The 21253-nt window shown below is 41.5% G+C and overlaps 1 protein-coding gene across 19 annotated transcripts in view; it reads left to right on the top strand.

Moving 5' to 3' along the window:
* Positions 1–21253, top strand: part of CELF2 (CUGBP Elav-like family member 2) — a 560320-nt gene that overhangs the window by 411263 nt on the left and 127804 nt on the right. For 18 of the 19 annotated variants that reach the window (XM_084506670.1, XM_084506664.1, XM_084506666.1 and 15 more), the window contains one exon: positions 16954–17150. In XM_084506670.1, the coding sequence (XP_084362796.1) occupies positions 16973–17150 (178 nt within the window). In that variant the 5' untranslated portion in view covers positions 16954–16972. Of the gene's footprint in view, positions 1–16634; positions 16790–16953; positions 17151–21253 lie in introns of those variants that run through there. The other variant, XM_084506672.1, reaches the window with a different exon arrangement.

The following is a 21253-nucleotide window of genomic DNA, read 5'->3' as shown; positions in this document are numbered from 1 at the left end:
GTTGTGCCATACTCGTCAGTGTAACAAATGACACATAAAACTGAAATCTTCAGGGAAGTCCAAGTAGCTGCAATGTCATGTCCTCATCTTTAAATTTTAAATGAGACACTTGGAATGACTTCTTTTACAAATGCCCAGGCCAAGGATTTTCTTAGAAAGTATTGTGGAACAATCTTCTGTTTCTCAGAAGTTTGCACTGAGCAGGAATACTAGTTGGCTACTCTGCAGGAAGTAGGGCAGATGGATGAAATCTTCATTTACTTTTTGTTGAGCCTCAGCAATTGAACCTTAAGGTTTGTTAATTGCATTCGTTACCTGGCTAGTGAGAGGGGCTGTATTAAGCCCCAAATACCTTAACATCTGGGGCTCATTTGCTCCGAAATGAACACCATCTCCCTTAATTCCCTATTTGTCTCTCCCTGCTCTTACAATATTTGCCTTGTACTGATTCCCCTTGCTAATTGCAACCCATCCAGCACTGTATGCAAAAAAAAGCCATTTTACTTGCATGATTTAATGCTTTTAAGTCATCGTGGCTTTGCTGACTCATTGGTCAACCTTGAAAAATCAGAACAGTGCAAACACTGCAATGCCATCAGAGGGCTAGCAGGTTGCGCAGGGGACTCTGTTACTGATTAGTGTCATTTTTTTTCCGAGTTGAAAGAGCTATTGTGTTTAAGGCCATGAGATTTAGAATTAGGAGTAATTAAAAACCAAGGCTGCTGCCTTTATATTTTTTTAAATATGAAGGGCCCCAGGAGTCTCTGTAGTCATTAGAAAATCCTATTCTCGTGCTAAGCTTGTCCTTATAAGCAGTTGTTGGCTTTCCTGAATGTAAAGCAGGATCTTGTTCAGAGTGGATGCTGAGGCGGCGGTGGGGGGAGGATATCAGAAAGGCAGAAGAGAAGAAAAGTGTGTGTGTTTGGGGTGGGGAGATATTTAGTGGTTGCGTGGGGGCTTTGTAATGTGTCCTTAGCAACTGGCTTTCTACTCTAATGGGAAAAAGAGATGGTGGGAAAGCATTCAAGGAAAGTGGGTCACATTTGATCCATGACCTAAAAGGAAAAGTGGGGGGAGGGAATAATCAGCTCAGATCATTAATGAGGTGAAAACGTATCCCTATAAGGCTCATTCATCAAACTGGGCAAAACTGCTCTTCTGGTGTCATGGTTATGTGCTAGAAAACGCAGCTCCTGCTCTCTCAAACACTACAATTGCTCCATGGCTTTTGTTTTTTAAAGGGAAAAAAAAAAAAAAAACTTGTTTGTTTTAAACACGCTCAAGCAACACAATGATTAGACATGACAGTTTGGCTGTGGGGCCTTCCTTTCAGTTCAGGAAAATATAGAACATAGCTGAGCTGTCCTTTCCTGGTAGAAATGAGGTCATTTGTAAAGCTTTGTGTACATTTCTGCAGCACTCGTAGAATGAGCTAGTAAAGCGGATCTCCTAAAGTCAAAATCTTACTTGCACCAATATTCCTGTCTTTAAGAAACACAGACCCATTGACCGTGTAAGATTAGGAATCACAAGCTGTGATTTAGACTTAATGACTCCTCAAGGATGCATAGTTTTGATGTAGCTGTCAGTGGCACGTCCACTGCTGTCGTAAGTGTGCTGCCTTTGCTGACTCTGAGCTTCTTACAGCTCCATGTGGATAAGGGAAAGCTTGTAATCGCTTTCCTTTTCCACATGGGCTGTGTATCTGTTCTGAAATATGCAAAAGTATGCTGTCAAGGTTGATTTTTCTGTTTATTAAACATAGAAATGCATTGTATACATTATATTTGTTAATCCCTGTTGTTTGTAAAAATCCCTCGGGCAATTAGAATTTATTAAATAATTTATTTTATGTAAAAGCTAATAGCAATTTTCATATCCAAACTATTCTTCTTACACCAATCAAATGTTGTATAGCTGCTAATATTTCAAGGTAGTTTTAATTAGCATCTCAGCCTAATGCAACTCTGCTCCAGAATGCATCTTCGAAATAAATAGAATCTTTGAATATCTGATTTGGAAGGGACGCACAAGGATCATCGAGTCCAACTCCTGGGTCCCCAAAGGACCATCTAAATAAATAAATAAATAAAAATCAGGCCATGCGCCTGAGAGCATTGTCCAAATGCTTCTTGAACTCCGGCAGGCTTGGTGCCATGACCACTTCCCTGGGGAAGTGGAACAGCAAAGGGCAACAGAAGATGTACTGGATAAGTGACTGACAAATGTGGAGTGATGTCAGATGTGAATTGGCACGTCAGATTTGCATTCCATCCATCTTGAAACTTCATGGAACATATACCCATTGTGACAGAAAACTCTCGATGGTAACCCCCAGATTGTCTGACAATTTTTAATAAAACATAAACTACTTCAGTCAACTGTATTGGCATTCAGTCCAGTCACAGAGAGAAGGAAACACAGAAAAGTAAAGAAGCATTCAAGATGTTCGGCTACTTAATGAAGATACTTGGTAGGAAACAACAGATTAAATATTCCTGGCTTGGTAGGATAAGTAAATGTAGACGTGCTGTGTCTCCTTCTCCTCTTTTTTTTTTCTTAACCACCTATTAAAGTCCTCTGGGAGTGCATCATGTTTCCTAACATATGAAAATAGTGGGAAAACATCTGGGCTTACTAATAAAATTAGGTCTGCTACTTAAAAAGCAGCCAGCATTGTTTGGGGCCTCAGAGATGCTCATGCAACGCAAATAATAATAGTAGGCTTTGAAAAGTACTTCACTTCTGCTGTGTTGCATAATTTTCAAATACTGCTTTTAAGAGACGAATCAGAATTGCATGAAGTTAAAAAAAAAAAAGGCATATCATGAAAGGTTTCGGGTTTGTTTTTTTGTCTTTAATAATATAACAGTTCAACATTCATGTAGTGCTTTCTTCTGACTGTTTCAGGGTACTTCACTGGGATGGGAACATAATGCTCCCCTTCTAAGGTGAAGGAAATAAGCACAGCAAAGGGATGAGACTTACAAGAGTGTGGCTGAGAAACCAGTTTCTTTGTTGCATTGTCTTCTGCATTTTCCTATTAGCAACACATCCCAGTTTGGTTCTCTGTAGGCGTTTGTCTTCTCTGAAGGATGGTTATAGCATGAGAAGGGATGTGCCTTATAGTAAGCAGTCAGTAATACCCTTCTTGATGAATCTGAAGTTGCTCTGTGGACACTAAACTCCACGTTTGGTGTCCACAGCTGACAGCCCCCATGGGCACAAGGCACAGACACTCCTGCCCTCTTTACACCAAAGCAAGAAAACTCAATCTTCTTTTTTTTTCCTCTATTTTTCTCACTTAGAAACCCAGAAGGTTCAGACCTCAGATCATTAAAACAAATGGGCCTATATTAAAATGCCGTCTCTGCCCCTTGGATTCCCCTGTGTTTCCCCTATCAAGCGAATGACACCTGTGAGCTTCAGGTCTGTGTTCTCCCATCAGCAGTGTCCAGGTGCCTCCGCATGCCCCAGGGCAGGTTTCTTCCTTTTTCCATCTGCTGAGTGAAGGTGACGATGTCCGTACAGAGAGGGGTTGTAGGGGAAAACAGTTGGAAAAGGACTGGAGATCTTGGGGAACCACATGGTGTTAGTAATCCTCTGGCTTTCCAAAGACTTGTCATCGCAAATAAGAGTTTTCCACTTTCAGGGGAGGAGGGAAAAAAGAAAAAAGAAGGAAAGAAATTAACCCTGTGGTGTGATGACAGAGATTTCTATAAATCACACCACGTTTCCCACTGGTGCTAACGGCCAGCCAGACCTGAGATGGCCAAGTTTCTGCAGGTCGAGTACGTTACAGGGAGCTTAAAAATACATCTACAAGCCTTACCTTTGCTGGTGCACAGGGCTTTTGAAGTTAAGAAGCTTTGTACATCACAGGATAGCCAACAGGATGGGAATGTTATTCCCATTTTTCCCATCTCCTCCTTTCCTGTTTCTTCTGGAAGGGTGCCAGCCAGCCCCCAAAACCTGGATTCATTTTTCATTTGTAAGTAAAACCTCCATGGGAAGAAATAACCTACTAGAACAAGCTTCTGTCCAAAACATCCAATTAAGGAGTTATCTCATCCTTTCAAATTTCTCCTGCAGCAAGTATTTGCTATGACCTTAAAAAACACAGTTTTCAACAACGTTTCACGATGTGTTTGCCTGTCGGTTTGGCAAGAGGCTTCAGAGAGCTCGGATGGTTTTCCACTGTTCAGCTTGTTCGGAGATGAAGGTCTGCCTTTGAAGTCAGCAGTGTCCCCATAAATGACTCCCACATGATTTCGGAAGTGTGTGTGTTAGGGTGTGGTGATGCTGGGATTTTTCATGGTATGTTTATTAGCAAAATTTAAACCAGTTTTTCTGAGGTTTTTCATTTCTTTGAATGATGCTCTTAAAAGGGGAGTTGCTCCTTTCCTAATTATACATCATTGTTTATTTTCTTGTAAGTCTTAAAAAAATATTGCAACCATGTAATGCAGGGGAGCAAAATAAATTATTTGTAATATTTGGGTAAATAAAAGAAACTAAATAATATTTTGTACTTTAACTAAGATTTACCTTAGAGCTCACATTCTCTGTTGACTAATTGTGCGCCAGTGCATTTACATAACCACTCTCTCTGTAGATGTTGAAGTACAAATGTTGGCAGCCCAAAATACAAAGGAAAAAGAATCCTGTTTTGAAGAGTGTAGCGTACATATTGCAGTGGGATGTAGAAATTTCAACAGGGGTGAAATGGAGACAGCGTGGCCCATTTTGCCATGTGTACAAGGCAATGCTTTCCACCCAGCACACACGTTGTGTTTTTTTTTTTTTTTCATTAAAAATTGCTTCGTATTCTGGGTTCGGAGCCAGTTTCTCTTCTGTAATCCACATATCACCATTGCATGTGTTGGTAGTGGTACATCTGGTGCAACCTGGTTTTAACACCATTCAACACTAGCAGTAGTATATAAGATTTTCCCGGCTGCAGTTGAAGAGTTGTCACTCTTCCATCAAGTTGGAAGGGCACTCTTCCATCAAGTTGGCATGAGTACTCATGGTGTAACACAGAATCAACAACCAGTCATAGGAGAGGCTTTTTTTTTTTTTTTTTTCTCCAAAAAAAGCACTAGAGAGAGTTATAAGTATGTTGGAAATCATTGGGGAAAATGACTTTCTAACTATTGACATTTCAGTAGAAATCTAATGAGGTACTTAGGTTTTTCTAGTATGTAGTATAGAGGAGTGATTATAAAAGATTCAGAAACGGGGAAGTTTGGGGTTTTTTAAACTTCCTGCAATATGACTTCAAAGAAATATGTATCCCTGTTGACTTCGTGGTTGTCCAGCAATCTGATCAGAGCTGAGCTCTGCTCTACAGAAAGGCTGGGTAATTTTCCTACTTCCTTTTCTGCACGCCATACGTAACCAAAGATTATCATACGCCACTCTGAAGAATGGGGAAGCATTTCCCAGACAGCACTCCTGGTGTCCTTTACTAAACAGGCAGAATTTAGAAGAGGTGGGAGGAACAGGAGTTCAGTGGAGAGGAAAGGAAAAAGTGCAAAGCCATCTCCCCCCCGACCCCACACCACTGCTTTATTTTCCATGTAAATGGAAAAGTCATCCTGACTCCTGCACTGCATGTAGATGTTCAGTCGAGCTATATTTTCATAAGTTTATTCATCCCAGTAATATTTGAAAGCTTTCCCATAATACACAAAGTTTGGCCTGCCCACATACTTTATTCTCAAGCCTTGGGAGGGGTAAGTATTTTCTTCTTTGTTTGCATGTAGGTTTAAGATTTCACCCTTCTCTGCCACTAAACCAAGCTTGATTCTGATTTTCAATGTCATCGTTTTGTCTGTAACCTCTCTAACACTCAGCTAATACCAGAACCCAGTATTCCAAGACTCTTCACTCTTACAACACAATTGGCTCCACCTTGAAGAGTTAAAAAGCCCAGGTAGTGGGATGAGAAGAGATGGGAACAACCTCTAGCACTTCTTGGCTCTCCAGCCAGCAGAAATACCACTTAGTGGATAGGCAGGGAATAGCCTATCTTAGCACATCTCATCCATCTGCAAAAATTGTCCTAGAGACCTCTGAGACAGGATTGCTGTACTTCTGCTCTGCTCCTCCTGACTTTGGTGAATGCCAAAATGAAACCTTAAGTACTGCAGTAGTCAGGATCCTTCCCCAGCTGGTTGTGGAAGTTCCCAACCTGCCCTAATCAAACCTTGATTCATTGAAGCAAAGCTCAATGCTCTGTGTTCCTCTGTGTGCTGTAGAAAACAACTTTATCACCTCTTTGACCTCCAGCTCAGCAAAACCTTTCCATGTGTAGAAAGCAAAAAGTTGGATACTGTCCTTCAAAGACAATTGACAGCTTCTCCATATGACTTCTCTGGGCTTGGTTGGTACAGAGGCAGGAGGCAAGCCCACCAAGTCACCCCAGCAGCATCCCATTAAGCCCAGTATGTAGCCAGATGTGGGGGGCTGACCACCCTACCCTGAGCATGCCCAGCACCCAAGAGCTGTGTTTGTGTAGACGCGGGTTGTGTTTCCACTGAGGTGAGGTCTGTGTCTTTTCTAACAGCTCACTGCAGCTGTATTTGGGAATTGGAAGATTGTGTGCTCCAAAGTGCCTTGTGAAGCAAATCCTTCCAGCCTTGCATTGTAGGGAAACAAGTGTCACACCATGCAGAAGTGCCTCTGCGCATGTCAGCTGAGCGCTTTTTTCAGTGTGATGGCAGAGTGCAGAAATTTCAAAAGGAATCAGGCAATTAAATTTCGAACCGACATCTCTTCTGTTTGTTAGGAATTCGTCGTTTCACATAGATGCAATGTTTCATTGTGTGTTGCATGTTTTATATATATACAGTTTCATTTTAATTTTTTAATATTGTCTTTCCTGGTTGTTGGGATTTATTTTTTTCTTTTTCTGGACAGGTTATACATATGCTAATAGAAATATGCCTATTATTTGAAGCATAGTTCTGCTTGTCAATGAAGCTTCATTAACACCGTTATCACTGCCTGACATTTATCTTATAATTTTCCAGAGTTGACTGTTACATCTCCATGGAAACCCAAATTGCAATTGAAACAAGTGAGATAATAAAGGCATCCATAGAGGATTGACAGTATGCAAGCCCACAGTGTTTGCAGGCTACATTTGTTTATAGTTCCTTAGATAAATCTATTGCAGTGGAGGTTTTTATTACCTGTCTCCTGTCTTTCTATGCTGCTTATTGCAAGGTCTAGAGCAACATTTTTTTATTTTGCTTTTTAATTAGAGCAATAAATTGTATTGGGCTCATCAAGGAATGTTAGAGCATTGAAGATATAAATTCTGGTGTGGTTTTGGGGGGCGAAATATGGAGGTGTTTATAGATGATTTTGGCACTATATAGACTGATGCATTCTGAGATTGATTTGGGAGTTTGTTTGAAGCAGCAAAAACTTACGATTGCGGACTCTTGATTTGCTGACTCTTTCAGTATGCAAGAAAGATATTTTTTTTCTATACCTAAGGACTTGTGCTCTCTAAGTTCATGACTCTAAATCAATTTAGATGGTGCCTCAAAGCATAGAGTCATGAAACTGGAGTGGGTCCAGAGTGAATTAATCTGAAATTAATTTGATTTTGAAAGGCTCCATCTGGCTGTGTTTGGAAAAGGCATTTAGACAGATATATAAACAAATGATCATCTGTATTCTATATGCCAGATGTGGTGTCAAAAAAAAATGAAGAAACGGTTTAAAAAAAATCAGCTGAGGGGGATTTTGCTATAATGATGCTCAACTTGTTAAAATTACAATTGCATCATACTTTGGACAATAATCTTTTCATATATTCTGATTTGTAGAAGGGGGGACTAAGAACAAGCCTGATAGGATATTTTGTTTTAAGTAAGAAAATTGAATGTCACAGCTTGCTTTAATTGTCTGTTTCAGATCTCCCATATATAAGCCCAGCTAACTGAAATTGGCAGGACCCTTAACAAGAGCAGTGCTGTGATCTTCCATTCCCTTTTTAAGGGAGCTATTTAGGTAAAGCAGCCTTGTCAGCCGTGAGCTGTTGGCCTCCCTCTCTTTTGACTTATGCTTTTGGGCCCTATGGAACCAGCTCTGTGCTCTGTGAAGCTCAGCAGCGAGTGGGTACAAGTGCTTACACACGTGGGTGCCAGGCTGAAAATATGTCATGCTGTAAAGTACTTCCTGCAATAATCATTCGGTTTTAGTGCACTGAAACCACTGCTGTGTTTCCAAACAAATGCTTGGAGGATTCCTTCCCATTTTCTCCATCCCTCCCCAGCTCCAGGACACAGGTTGCCATGAAATAGGCAAGACCTTGCAAACCTCAGAAGAACTTGCAGGTAACTGCCAGCCTGCACATAAAGCCTGCTGAAATTGTCACGTCATTAATTACTACATAAAAATATATATTTTTAAGCCTTCGTTATTGCTTTTGATGTTTCTGGGGGCAGAAGAAGGAGGAAGTTGAGTAGCAACTTAGTACATTTTGATTAGTAGGTGTGGAAAGAGAGACTGATGTTGTTGACAAGAAAACAGATGGTCTTACGTGTCCTGAATTTTAAAAGCCTGGTACTATTCTAATGTGGTTGTTGGCATGTCACAAATATATAAGCATTTGTTTGTAATCAAATCTTCAAATCCTTTTTTTTTTTTTTTAAGTAGCATCAATAAATGTTTCTTGCCATACAGAAAGAAGTAGTCTTCACTGCAGATATGTGTAAAGCAAAGCATTGATAATCCACACCGTTAATATTGAGCAGTCAGCCACTTGAAACTCTACTTCATAGGAAAAATGGTGTCAATCAGTGCCCCAAAACTGTAATGTCATTGTGCAAGTGCATCAGTGCTCTCTGTGGCCCTGTCCGACTTACAGTAATGTGGAGAGGGCCCCTTTGCAATTTGAGTCCAATTTAAACATAAGATAGATTTTGCACAAAAGCTCAACCTCTGCTCCAAGGAGATTACAATGAGAAACATCAGTGTGGGGTACAGTAAAAGTGGAACAGAAAGTCACAGTCGCTGCTCATGAGCATCATAGTTGGGATGAGCAGCCAAGGTTCTCTTCTTGCCATAACAGAGATTAATGTAGAGATGGAAAAATGATAAATGAGAAGCCTTTGTTAATGCTAACCTATCCAGGCCAAAACCATATGTGCAGACATCCACCTGTTAGTTGGCCAACAGAAAACAGATACTCAAACATCACACTTTTGGTATTTATTGGTAATGTCCAAACTCATGTTATCTTTTTCCTGCTGCACAGAGTTAGAAATGCACCAACCTTACACCTGACAGCAACAGACCTAACCTTGTTTGCAGGTTTAATGTAGTAAATTCTGCTCAGGAAGCAAAACTGACTTCTTGGGTGGTTACCAAAGCTGCACTCTGTCTACCAGAATGGTGTTGCCTGGAGGACCTCATCCAGCCTTGAATTAATTAGCTCCCAAATCCTGCAGGAAAGCCTGGAAGAGAAAGGCTGGGCCTAATACATGGCCTCTCGGTGCAGATCTCCAAGCACTTTTAGTCATTCTTATCATGTGTCCGTAGAAATGAGTGATCCTCAACCCTCCACCTGAACAAGACAGGGGTCAAAGCCAAGAAAGTAAGGGTTAGGATGGGTTTGGCTTTCTTCAGCTGTTAAAGGGCAGCCGTCCTTTACCAAACACTGAGCTTCTACTAGTTTAAGTTTAGTAAAATCAACAGGCTAGTGTAGGCAAATACTTAAATATGCTGAAAGTAGACCATTATAAGTTTTATCAGCATAAACAGAAAGATACCACCCAGTCCTGACCTGTACAGATGGCGCGTTTAATTGTTTGCTGCCACTATTGGATGAACTAGTAATGATATTTTAATTGGTTTCCAAAATAGAGGACTTGAAAAAACAGCTCTTTCTCTCTCTGTTTATCTTCCCTTCTGCACTCATTCTTTCCCTTGTTTCTCTCTATATATGTGCATATAATCTAAATTTAAAATATATATTTTAATTTGTGTAAGCTTTGTCCATGTAGAGCACATGCATATCACTAAGCACTACTGCATGTTCCAAAAAATAATTTTCCGATAAAAGAGGTCCATACACTAGCAGTAAGAGTTGAGACAGCTTGAAGTCACTACATTGAATATATATTTTTAAGATATTTGTGATTATGAGATGGTTTTTTTGTGTGTGTTTTTTTTGTTTGTTTGTTTGTTTGTTTTTCTGAAGGTGTGATATAGCAAATGTTCAAAGCTTTTGCAGAGTTACTGCTTCTTGACTCTATGGTTCTAGGAAGCAGTACCGTTGGTTTTAAACACGTATGCAAAGGATGTTCACAATTCGGTTTGCAACCCCAGGCTCAAATCAAAGTGTTTTGGAATGGAGGTGGTGCAGCAACCAAGAGGCCGAGCACCAGAGCAGCCATTGGCCTCTAGAGGTAAATAGTTAGGAGTGAGCCTGGGGGAGGTTGTAGCCAGGTCAGGACAGACACGACCTCGTTAGCTTTGGTGAGCACAACTCAGGGCTAATTTTAGGAAGTCAACAAGCCTTGGCACAAAGGAGTGTCTGTGCTCTAATCTGCGCCACAAGTGCACAAGGTAATTGCATTTTAACATAGCTATTATTATGATTTCCATACGTATCCTTGATTCCTTCCTGTAATACTAATGAGGAATCTCTGAAGAATAATGTGTTGTATCTCAGGTGTATTCAGCTCTCTCCTGATGCTGTATGTGTGTGGTTTAGTACTTTTCCCATGTCACTTTTAGCATCATGAATTCTGACCCAGCTGTTTGAAAGATGCCTTCCTTCTGCTTCTCCTTCTCCCAGCCAGAATGTTTCCCATCAAGAAAAATTTCAATACAGGAAAAGGATTTTTTTTCCCTAGATTTTCACATCAGTCCTCCTCGGTGACAGGATGCTACTTCCTCACCCTACGGAAAATTTGCATTTAAGGCATGAAAGGGATTGCGTGTACTAAATTTGGAACTGATCAGGAAGCAAGCAGTCCCTTCAAGACCAACGTTTTATCATGGTTCGTATGAGGCAAAATACAGAGTGAGTTAGCAAACCTGAGCTACAGCTAAACACTGACTCCACCAGAAAAAAATGACTGTGAAATTTAGATTGCTTGTCAGGGCAGAAAAAAAAGATTCCATTGTCTTAAGCAACATTATGCTTTTACGGATAATTTCTGCAGACATGGAAGCAATGGGAGAAAAAACATCTTTGCATTTACCATTCAGTGCTTACATGAGCACTTGAGTATTATTAGCTATTGACAAGAATAAAATCTCCGCATTGGATGCCAGGTATTAAAAGCCATGAGAATTGTTCGTGTGGTTCATGTGGTCTGTGCGTGCAAGTGCTGTTGCTCTCTGCTGGATGGATGAAGAATTACTCGGCTCTTTGTTCAGGCTTTATGGGTCTTAAAGACGAAGAGAGAATGTTGTCTGAACTCAGAGCTTTGGTACCCCTCCTGAAATTGCAGTTGGCCTTTCAGGGTAGCAGAAACACAGCTGAGCAAGTCATGCAGCCACCAGAAGTTGTCACCCTGCCTCTGGGCGCAGGGAAACCTGGAGAATATTACTTTGTAGGCATTGCTGCATATGCGCTGCTTGTCCCGCTGTGTGCTGCGGCATTAATCGGGTGCAATGTCAGAGTCATTCAGCAGCTGCCGGTATGGATATCTGTAACTTAATAATTATTATTGTTATTCTTACTAGTGGTTTATAGTTGTGCCAAAACCTGTACAAGACACAGGAGCAGCTAACGATTTATGAAACTTCATCTTTCCTCTGAGCTGCTGTTGAGCTACTGCCCTGTGAAAACACTGATGGGCCAGAAAGCTTCTGGATATTACTTTTTTTCCCAAAAAATACAGAGACCTGGTCATTTACGGCTTAAAAATATAGAACAGCTTCTTTTTGTTTTGTCTCATTTTGTTTTGTCAGAGGTTCTGGCCCTCATTTTGCTGGCCGAAATCCAATTTAGGTAATTACATTCTGTGTCTCCAAATCCCAACCCCCTGCAGTTTCCAATGGGGTATGGTATTGTTCTACCCTTCCTGGCTGAAATTGTTGTGCGATAATGCTCCATGTCATTAAACAGCTGCCGTCTGTCACCTTACGATGAAGCCATTCCTCTCTAAACAATGAGTTTATAAAGCCCTTTTGGGTCCTTCCAGATAAAATTTGCTCATAAGCCAGCAGTTACAGTTTTCAAGCACGGTGAGGTGATGGTTGTCGTCTCTTCTGCCAGTGGTTGGAGTCCTTCGGAGTGGTGGTGTCCCTTCAGTCAACTTGTGCAGTACCCTGGCAGCTCAGATGGAAATATCTGTTGCTGTAAAACCTTGATGCTTCCGTGCTAGGTTGGATTTAGTCAGCTTTACACTTGCAGCCTGCTCCTTAGCATGCTCTCGTTGTCGTTTTGGTGCTCAGGAATGAAGTGTTCTTCCAGGGATGTGCAGTTTGGTCGCGTACCATCGGACATGAAAAAGGCAAATCTCCAACAAAACAGCAAAGCCGCTGAAGTAGGGTGAGGACTGCGAGAGGAATTGACCAAAACAGAAGAACGGGAGGTGTTATGGCCAGGATTACAAAGGAATTGAAAACACGGTGTCGTGCAAACCCATTCAGTCCCAATAAAAATGGGTTTTCAACACCTGGCTTGACACCTAGTTTGTGAATGGGAATGAGCGAGGATTAATGCCAAAGATCTTACCAGTGATGAATTTAAGAGGGTCCCTTTTGATCCAGACTTTGTTTCCGAAGCCTGCCTCTCTCTCTCCATAGCGATCAGGTCACTTTAGCAGCCTGGCTGTAATTACAGACATGAATGGGAGAGGCAGAGAAGGCATCCAGTGGGTTTTGCCGGGGCCCCTGTTTAAGCAGCAGTGATATTAAAACAATCTCTGGCTCCTCAAGGAGTGTCCCTGTCAACTTGCTGAAATGATGGAATGGTAGTTAGGTTATTAGAAGGAAAATTGGCACAAATTGAGAGAGAGGATGCTCTGGCAGTGACCACAAGCAGCCAGCGACTCAGTGGCTTAATCTCTGCCCTCGGGCTGCTCTCTCCAATACAGATGACACCTTGTCAGCAAAGATGATGTGCTGGGTCACCCTGGAGTCCAATGGGCTAAATTGGCCACAGAGGGAAGGGTTGCTGCGGTGTAGAGACAGCAAGCCACATAATCTAATTCTTCTTTTTTTTTTTTTTCTTTTTTTTTTTTTTTATGTATGTCATCATTTGGGTACTGACAGTAATTGTCAAGGGATTCTCTTCTCATTAGTGTCCCCTAGCCGCAGCTAGCGCTGCGCTCGTGCTTTCAAGAAGTAGTCCTGAGCTGTTGCAAGGCTTGCCTTGGCTCCTCTCGGAAAGTTTCATCCATCGTTTCTCTCCTGTGTTGTTATTTCCTGGGTAAAGTGAGAGGGGAAGATGGGGAAGGAAGGAGTCACTTTCTCCGAGAGCATTGCGGTGGCAGGGAGAAGTAACAAAACCCCTACAGCTGCTGGTGACTAAGAGGTTGTAATGCTGGGCAGCAACTGCCAGCGGGTGAAGATGAAGGCTGGGGGAGGAGAAGGGAACTCCTCTCTAGCAGAGATTGGCTGGGAGGGCATCAAAAATATTTGGTTGTATTTTGCACTGACCTGGAGAAGCTCAGTGATAGCTGAACCATCAAGTGGGTGTGCTTTATGCTTGCTGTTCCTTGAGTATTCTGCAGATCTGTAAAATATATAAAATAATTAGATTTTTTTCATTGTCATCTCCTTATTGTTTTATGCACTTATTTGGTTTGTCCAAGTGGGCTGTAGTCCTACTGCTGGCACTGGATGAGGATGCTCCTGCGAGTGCCATTGGTGTGACATCGCTGATGTACTCCTTAAAACCCCAACAAAGGGGGTAACCATTCCTCCAAGATGCTTGGTAGCCTTCATTTGCACTGAAGTCAAAGGAAAAGTAACTTAACAAGGAGCCGGCTGTGCCCTCTCCACGGGTTCAACTTGTTTATCCCTCTCCCCAAAATGTAGGCAGCTCAGTAAAACCCCAGCCCCCTGCAGTAGGAAAGAATTATATAGAAAAGTCTTAAGTTATGCTTGCTTTTTCCTAAATCTGCAGGAGTTAGCGGATTGGCAGAGCTGTCAGAGGATGGTGGAATTAAAGCTGGAGAAGTTTTAATGACTTGCCTAAGTTAATTCAGGCAGTGAGTGACACAGCCTGTCCCCCGGAGCGTTGTGTCACAGCACACAGTAACCTACACCTGCAGTCAGGGCGTTTAACCATCTTTACCCAATAAAACATTTCAGGAATATGATCGATGTAATTCCACTTCAGCCCCACCGAAGTAAAGAAAGTGCGTAAGCGTTGTGTTGAATTAGAAGAGATCTAACCCGTGCCTGAACCTCAAGCTCAAAGCAGGAACTTGATGGTAATGGGGCAATTAACCTGAGTAAACAGTTAGAAGTGTAAGGTTTTGTGGTTTCCTCCAAATTGTCTTGTTAGTGATGGAAATTGTAGTGCTCTCGGTGGTAAAGGTGCTGTGGGTAAGGGAATAAGCAAAGGAATAAACTTGTTCTTTATTAAATATGACCTCTGCTGTAATTTAGGGCTAACATAGTAATTATGTGTGGATTTCTTAAGGAAGAGATCCAACAGAGAGACTAGATGAAGGGCATAATTTAAAAAGGAACTCAATTCATTTTTTAATGTAAACAAAGCAGAGAATAAATGAAGCGAAAAGTGAAGCTGATTTCTGAAGGAAAATACTTGCCTGAGTACAGGACAAAGCCGGTGGCTGCACAGCTCAGCCTTATCTTTGCAGGTCCAAAAGAGTGTGTGAGCATTTTCCTTGGCTATTTTAAGCTATAGGGCTGCAATTTACTTTTTATTCTTGTAGGGAAGGTTGTTTAACGCACTGGGTTTTACATAAACAAATAGGAAATAGAGTGGTTTTTCCAGAGGTCTAAATGACACATAGGTGCCTAATACCCCCTGAAAGTCTTGTGTGTTGTTCCCATTGGGCATCACTCAAGTGAGTTAAGGTGGTTTTTTGTCTCTTAGAGTTTGGGGTGCCGGTTATTTTTTTATTTTATTTTTTTTTTTTGTCTGTCAAGTATTAAGTATGTGTGGAAAATACAGCTTCTAATGCCTGGAGAAATCATGATGGCTGCATCGGTGTGCTTGGGACCTGTAGAGCATCTTCAGACAAAGAGCATGTGTAAAGCAAGAGAGGGCATTTGTGCATGAAACACAATAGAAAAGGCTGGGCCAAATCCTTCAGCCTCTTATTCATGCAAGGCTCCCAGTAGGATCAATAGGAATTTTGTCTAATAAATGAGTGTGATAAATCCCATTGTCTGTTGATCAGTGTTAAAGACACTTCACAAGTGACAATCCTGCTTCTTGTTGTTGGTTTAAAATCTGCCTTTAATATAATTTTCTCCTTCCTGCAGTGAGTAGGGAAAGTGTAAAAGTTAATATGGGCATTTAATATGTTCAGGTGCGGTGTTCTTTCAAGGAGATGAAGCATGGAAGACTAAATAATTTGTCTTTGCACATTACAGCTGTGATGACACAAAGATGGTTTTTTTTTTCTTGCCATTCTTTCATTTTTTCACACATATGATATCATTTGGGTCCAGTTATATAGGTCTGGGGCTCTTAAAGCTCTCCTCTAGGCATTTGCCCTCACCAATTGTCAAATGGATAACTTGTAATTAAAGCCAAGTTTTTTTTCATAGTGGCAGGTGGCTCGGAGATGCCTGAAGTTTGGGATGATCAGCGTTCAGCATTGCTGCACGCATGCCTTCTTCCCCCTTTCCCCGGTGGGAAGATGGGAGGAGCACTCTGAAAGTCACATCTCATTAGCGTTCTTTCTTGAAATTTAAGCATCAAAAAACTATCATCATTACAGAATCGCTAGCCAAAGAATTAATTGAAATGGTTGCCCTTAATTATCAATAGTGGCACAAGGTGTTTGTTTTTTTAAAATTTATTTTTTAATTCAGTGTTCCTGTTCAGTATTTAAAATGTTTTGTTTTCCTTCTAAGAGTACAACTCTTCCTAAATCATAACATGTCATATGTCTCACAGAGTGGGTTTTTTTTGGTTAAGTGCTTTTCCCCAGCAAAAGTGTCGAGTTGTTTTGAACTTAGATGGACATCTGGAGATCAGATAGGGTAAAAATTTACGGGGTGTGAAAAATTTCAAACACTTAATGTCCTTTTCATGGAGAAAAACTTTTTGAAGCATCATTTTAGTTTCCTGAGCAAAGTAGGCAATCTTGCCACTGCTTTCTCCATTTGAATTGTGCATTTTTTGTGTGCCAGGGTGCAATAAACAATGTGCTTTGGACTGGCACTCTGCAGACTGCTTTTCCTTTTTAAAGAGCGTAGGCAACTAATCGGCAGCATCCAGCCGCATAGCTGGAGTGTTTTCCATTCTAGGCAATATCATACTAATTTGATGCACACATGGATGCTTCACACAATCTGCAAATTCATCGCTGGCATCTTGCATTAGTCATCTGACAGATTGCCAAGTGTTTCATATTCCTTTCATGTGACTTTATTACAAAACACGCACACACACACCAGCACTGTCTTATTTCTGCCAGTAGCCAGTTTAGTGAGAATTCACTGCAGTTCTGTTTACAACAGCCATGGAGAGAAATCTGCACTTCCTTGCAACTCTCCTCCACTTTAAAATGCAAAAGTACCACTCTGCGTTGTGCAGCTCTCTTCTTATATAATGACATTAAGCAGCAGCCTGCAGAGAAAACCAGACTCAATGAAAAATGTAATCGCGTTGTTTTTTGTTCGTAATACTTATGCTATTAATTAAATAGCAATTTTTTTTTCTGTTGTGTGCCAATTGACATCATCTTCTGCATCTAGTGCATATGAAAACTGCGTAGTCTCCTAACTTGCCTTTTCTTTTTCATCTCCTTTTCCACTTTCTAGTAACGGCACAGCTAACAAGATGAATGGAGCTTTGGATCATTCAGACCAACCAGACCCAGATGCCATTAAGATGTTTGTTGGACAGATTCCCCGTTCATGGTCGGAAAAAGAGTTAAAAGAACTTTTTGAGCCTTACGGAGCTGTCTACCAGATTAATGTTCTCCGAGACAGAAGTCAGAACCCTCCCCAAAGTAAAGGTACAGTAGTTGTACTCTGTTTGCTTTCAGGCTTTTTTTTTTTTTTTTTTTCCAATGGTCTCACTTTGTTTTAGGATTTACAGAGAGGTTTGTATCAGGGCTGTTTTGAAGCATACTGTGTCGAGCTATGCAGCAGTCCTAAGAGGAGAGAACTCCTGAATACCTATCGATTACTGTCTTCCTCTTCTTCTTAAATTGCGGTTTAAATATCTGTTATCTGGAAGCGAGCATTCCAACTGTGCAAAAAATAACAAAAGATTGCCGTCCGTGTTTAAATTATTATTGCCAAGAGACATGGAAACCTGAACGGTCACTTTCCCAGGATTAGCTCATGAAAAATATAATTTTCTACTTCCTTTCGTTTCCTCTCTTTGCACCCCAGGTGGGAATAATTTTCAGGATACAGAAGGGGAGAAAGGGTAGCAGTGGGCTCTTGCTACATCATTGCTCCAGAGGCAATAAAAATTAAAAAACAGTCGCCCTGCCCTTTTTCAAAAATTTGATTTCTTTTTTTTTTTTGCAGTCATGTTAAAGGATTGATTTTTGGTACTAGTGTTTTTCTAAAAGAAAAGGCTTTGTGTTTTTTTTTTTCTTTCTTTCTGCATTTTTTCACTCACGTATAAAGTATTTGTCCTTTGCTTTCTTTAACTGTATGTCTATGCATATTTAGGCATGTGACAATTCTGTGTACTATGGTTATGTAAGTATAGCATAGGCTTGCATGTAGACTTACAGTGAATATTTTGTTTCACACAATGCTTTTTCTCTCTACATACTATACTTCCATTTACACTTTGAGATTTTCCAGTTTCGTGTATTAAATTATTGCTAGCATTGCAAATAATTAGCACAGCTCAGAGGTACAGCCAGCTGTACGTGCGTTGTGAGATTACTCAGTAGTTATTCATTCTTAGTCCTCTCCTACCACTGCTTCTAAAAACCTTTATGGAGAATATCATAAAACGATTCTGTGGGCTAGCAGCTCACTACCGGTGCAAGGCAGCACTCCTGAGGTTTCCAGTTCAGCGAGAGGCTATTGCTGTCGCATGCAGCACACAGCACAGCTCGGGTGCTCCTGCACTTTTGTGCAAAGTGCTGCCCAGACTCAGCATTTCCTCCTTGCCCCAGTATGTGGCTGAGGATCTCCTTGGTGGTCTCCTCTTTGCTGCCCCAATTTAAAGGTCCTTGTGCTTTGAGTGATATTAGTTCATTTTGGTTTGCCTACATGTGGCACTTCTAGTTAAAGGGATGGCTTTTTTATCTTGGTTTCACACCAGCATCAGGGAAGGGCTTCATGTCACTGTACCTTGCTGCTTACCAAGTCCCATACCAGACTGCTCTCTCCCACCAGTACCACAGAAGCAGAAGGTATTTTTTGTTGCAGTGTTTCAATACAGATCTGCTTCCAGCTCCCTCCATTCCCTAGAACTGATGCAGCTGAGCATGCAGACCCTTGCTACGTTAGCACAGCACCCTTGCCAAGTGTCTTTTTCTTGTAATGCTGGATAGAAGATGGTATTAAGAGGTCAGGCAACTGGATTTGCAGCAGTCCAGGCTGCTATGGATGAGCAAACTCCTACTTAGTTTAAACCACTGAAATGCTGAACTTTGAGACTCACCCATTTAGAAAGAACTGATTCCTGGGCCACAGAAATGCCTTCCCACTAAGCAGTAAATGAAGTGGGAATGATATTGTGGTTAGACAGAAGAAAGTAATTGATTACCGTTTCTGTGGTGTTTCCCGTTACATCGTACCTGTCTGTCAGGCAGCTGGGAGGCATGAGGATTAAGCACAGGTCATGCAAATCATTGTAGACTAATTATGAAGGCTTGTAGTCCCCATGTTCAATATTCATTTTGAAAGGTGGGTTTGGGTTGTTTTGTTGTTTTGGTATTTTTTTTGCTTAGACTCTTTTCAGCCACTCCAAGATGATGCTTTTATGTCACTTCAGACATTATATGTTTTAATAAGCAAATGAAATTAATCCTCAAGAAAGACAGAATAACCTTCAGACTTATATTTCCCTGACACAGCAGCGAGCTCCCCCAGTGGTCAGCCTTTCCCGTGGAAGCTCTGGAGCAGTGAATCTCCATGCTGGCTCTGTCCTTCCTCCTGGCTGAGGCTGCCAGCAAGGTTGCCAGATATAGAAACCTCTTGAGTTTCGTGTGGGTATCTCTTGACTAGGAACGATTTGTATTTTCTTAATCCTGTAGCACAAAGGATTCTGTGTAAGAGATTAAGGTTCTGTTATAAACCAAAAAAAAAAGCCCTGAAAAATGTCTGATAGTCTTCTTGTCATCACAGTGCATGAGAAATGCATCACCTATGCCATGTAAATGTTTTTTCTTTAATGAAGCTGAGTTTGGGCTTTTTTAGGGGATGTGGGTGAATTCCATGCCCTCCTTCTGTGCAAACAGCCACACGAAACAACCTTTTCTATTTCACTTGAGCCAGATGGATTGGGGTAATCCAAGGCAGCTTCCTGCCCACTGTCTCTGCATCACCTCCAGCTTCATGGAGCAGTGCGTCAAAGGGATGCTGGGGCAGGGTGGCAGTGGAAAAAGTCTTTCTTCCATTTCATTGCGTGGCCATGGCTTTGTGTCATGCCAGACATTCACAGGCCGTATGCCTGTGAATATATCACTCAGATTTATTTTTTTCTGAATATTCTTCAAGCCATGAATTACAATGATGAAAATGCAAGTTAGTGTTACTATGCCACGTGGGGCTGGTCCTTTCCTTTGAAGAAAGGCATTTTGATTTTCGAAAGATTTCTCTTGTACCAGACGAGGGCTGTGTATTTCTGTTAGCTTGGCCAAGGGGGCTTCTCCAATTTGCGCAGGCTTTTTCTCTGATGAGCTGTTTATGAAGCTGCAATCTGAGTCTCTCCCGATTCTGTCAAAAATAACCATCGGCTGCTTCTCTCTCTCCCGCTGTTATTAAGGCTGCCTTTCATACCCTCCAACGACAGACGGCCTACTTCATTTCTTTCCTACTTGTACTACTTGCCAGCTCTGCAAAGCTGAAGCTGGAGGAAGAGGAGGAAGAGAGGTAGAAAGCCAAGTTTTACTCATTTTGGAAAAAATAGAGGAAAGCCACATTACTTCCACAGAAATACCACTGCTGTGCAGCTTTGTTAATTGGATCTTATGCCACAGGAATGGCTGCATTTCAATGGGTGATGGTCAAATATCCTCCTTAAGTAAGAAACTCATCTTGCTTTTCAGAGCCTGCAGTTCTCTGGTTCTTTTTGAATGTGTGAAAGAGCTCAGCAAAGTAATTTGACTTTATGTGTTTATCCCCTGTTGTTTTGTAAGACTTTTTCCTCTTTCTACAGCAAGAGAAATCCGGGGGATTAGGTAAACTAAATACACACACAAAAAAAAAATTGGCAGGAAATCCTGCAGCACTGAAATAAATGGCACTTCCAGCTTCTGAGGGCTAAGGGGATTCAAAGTCTCGGCAGATCAGCTGTCTCTGTTCCCAGTCCAGCTTGCTCCCTTTGTATAATTTATTCTGGGTGGATAGATGACTTTTTCAGGGTAGTTATTAAAAAGAGCTTCTGTAAGACCTCAAATGCAGCAAGCTCGATGTGAAGGCAGAATCCAGTGCCACCAAGGTTTCTCCCCTTCCCTGCTACTCTTATAAGCTGGAAAGATTTCCCTTACTGCTTTTGTTTTAGAGTTGCAGTGCTGAAACAGGCAGATGGCACAGGGCTACTTTCCCCCATTGAGATGCAACAGAAGTGTCTCGGGTCAGAGCTGCGATGTCGTTTTTGTGCCTTGCCTCTGTTTCCACACCTGTTAATTCTTGCAGGGATCGAGAACCCCCCGAACTAGCCGCATGAGGCCGAGCCTGCTTGTGCAGCAATCTCATGCCAGAAAGCAGGGGAAAGGCACCAAGAAACAACTGCCTCCTGCTTTCCTAGTAGCCTTTCACAGACCCTTTATCAGATTAGAGGGAGGATGCTGAGTGAACAAGGATGTGCTGTAGTTAAAGGCCAGTGTTTATTATTATCCTATTTAACATGGTAATTTAAGTCTACCGGGAAGCAAGTAGAGGAATCTGATAATGAGGCGTTCATCTGCTACATCCAGGCAAG

Source organism: Aythya ferina (genome assembly GCF_964211825.1).
Source record: "Aythya ferina genome assembly, chromosome: 1".
NCBI classification, from domain to species: Eukaryota; Metazoa; Chordata; class Aves; order Anseriformes; family Anatidae; genus Aythya; species Aythya ferina.
The sequence above is the reverse complement of the archived record's forward strand: the minus strand, read 5'-3'. Positions and strand labels throughout refer to the sequence as shown.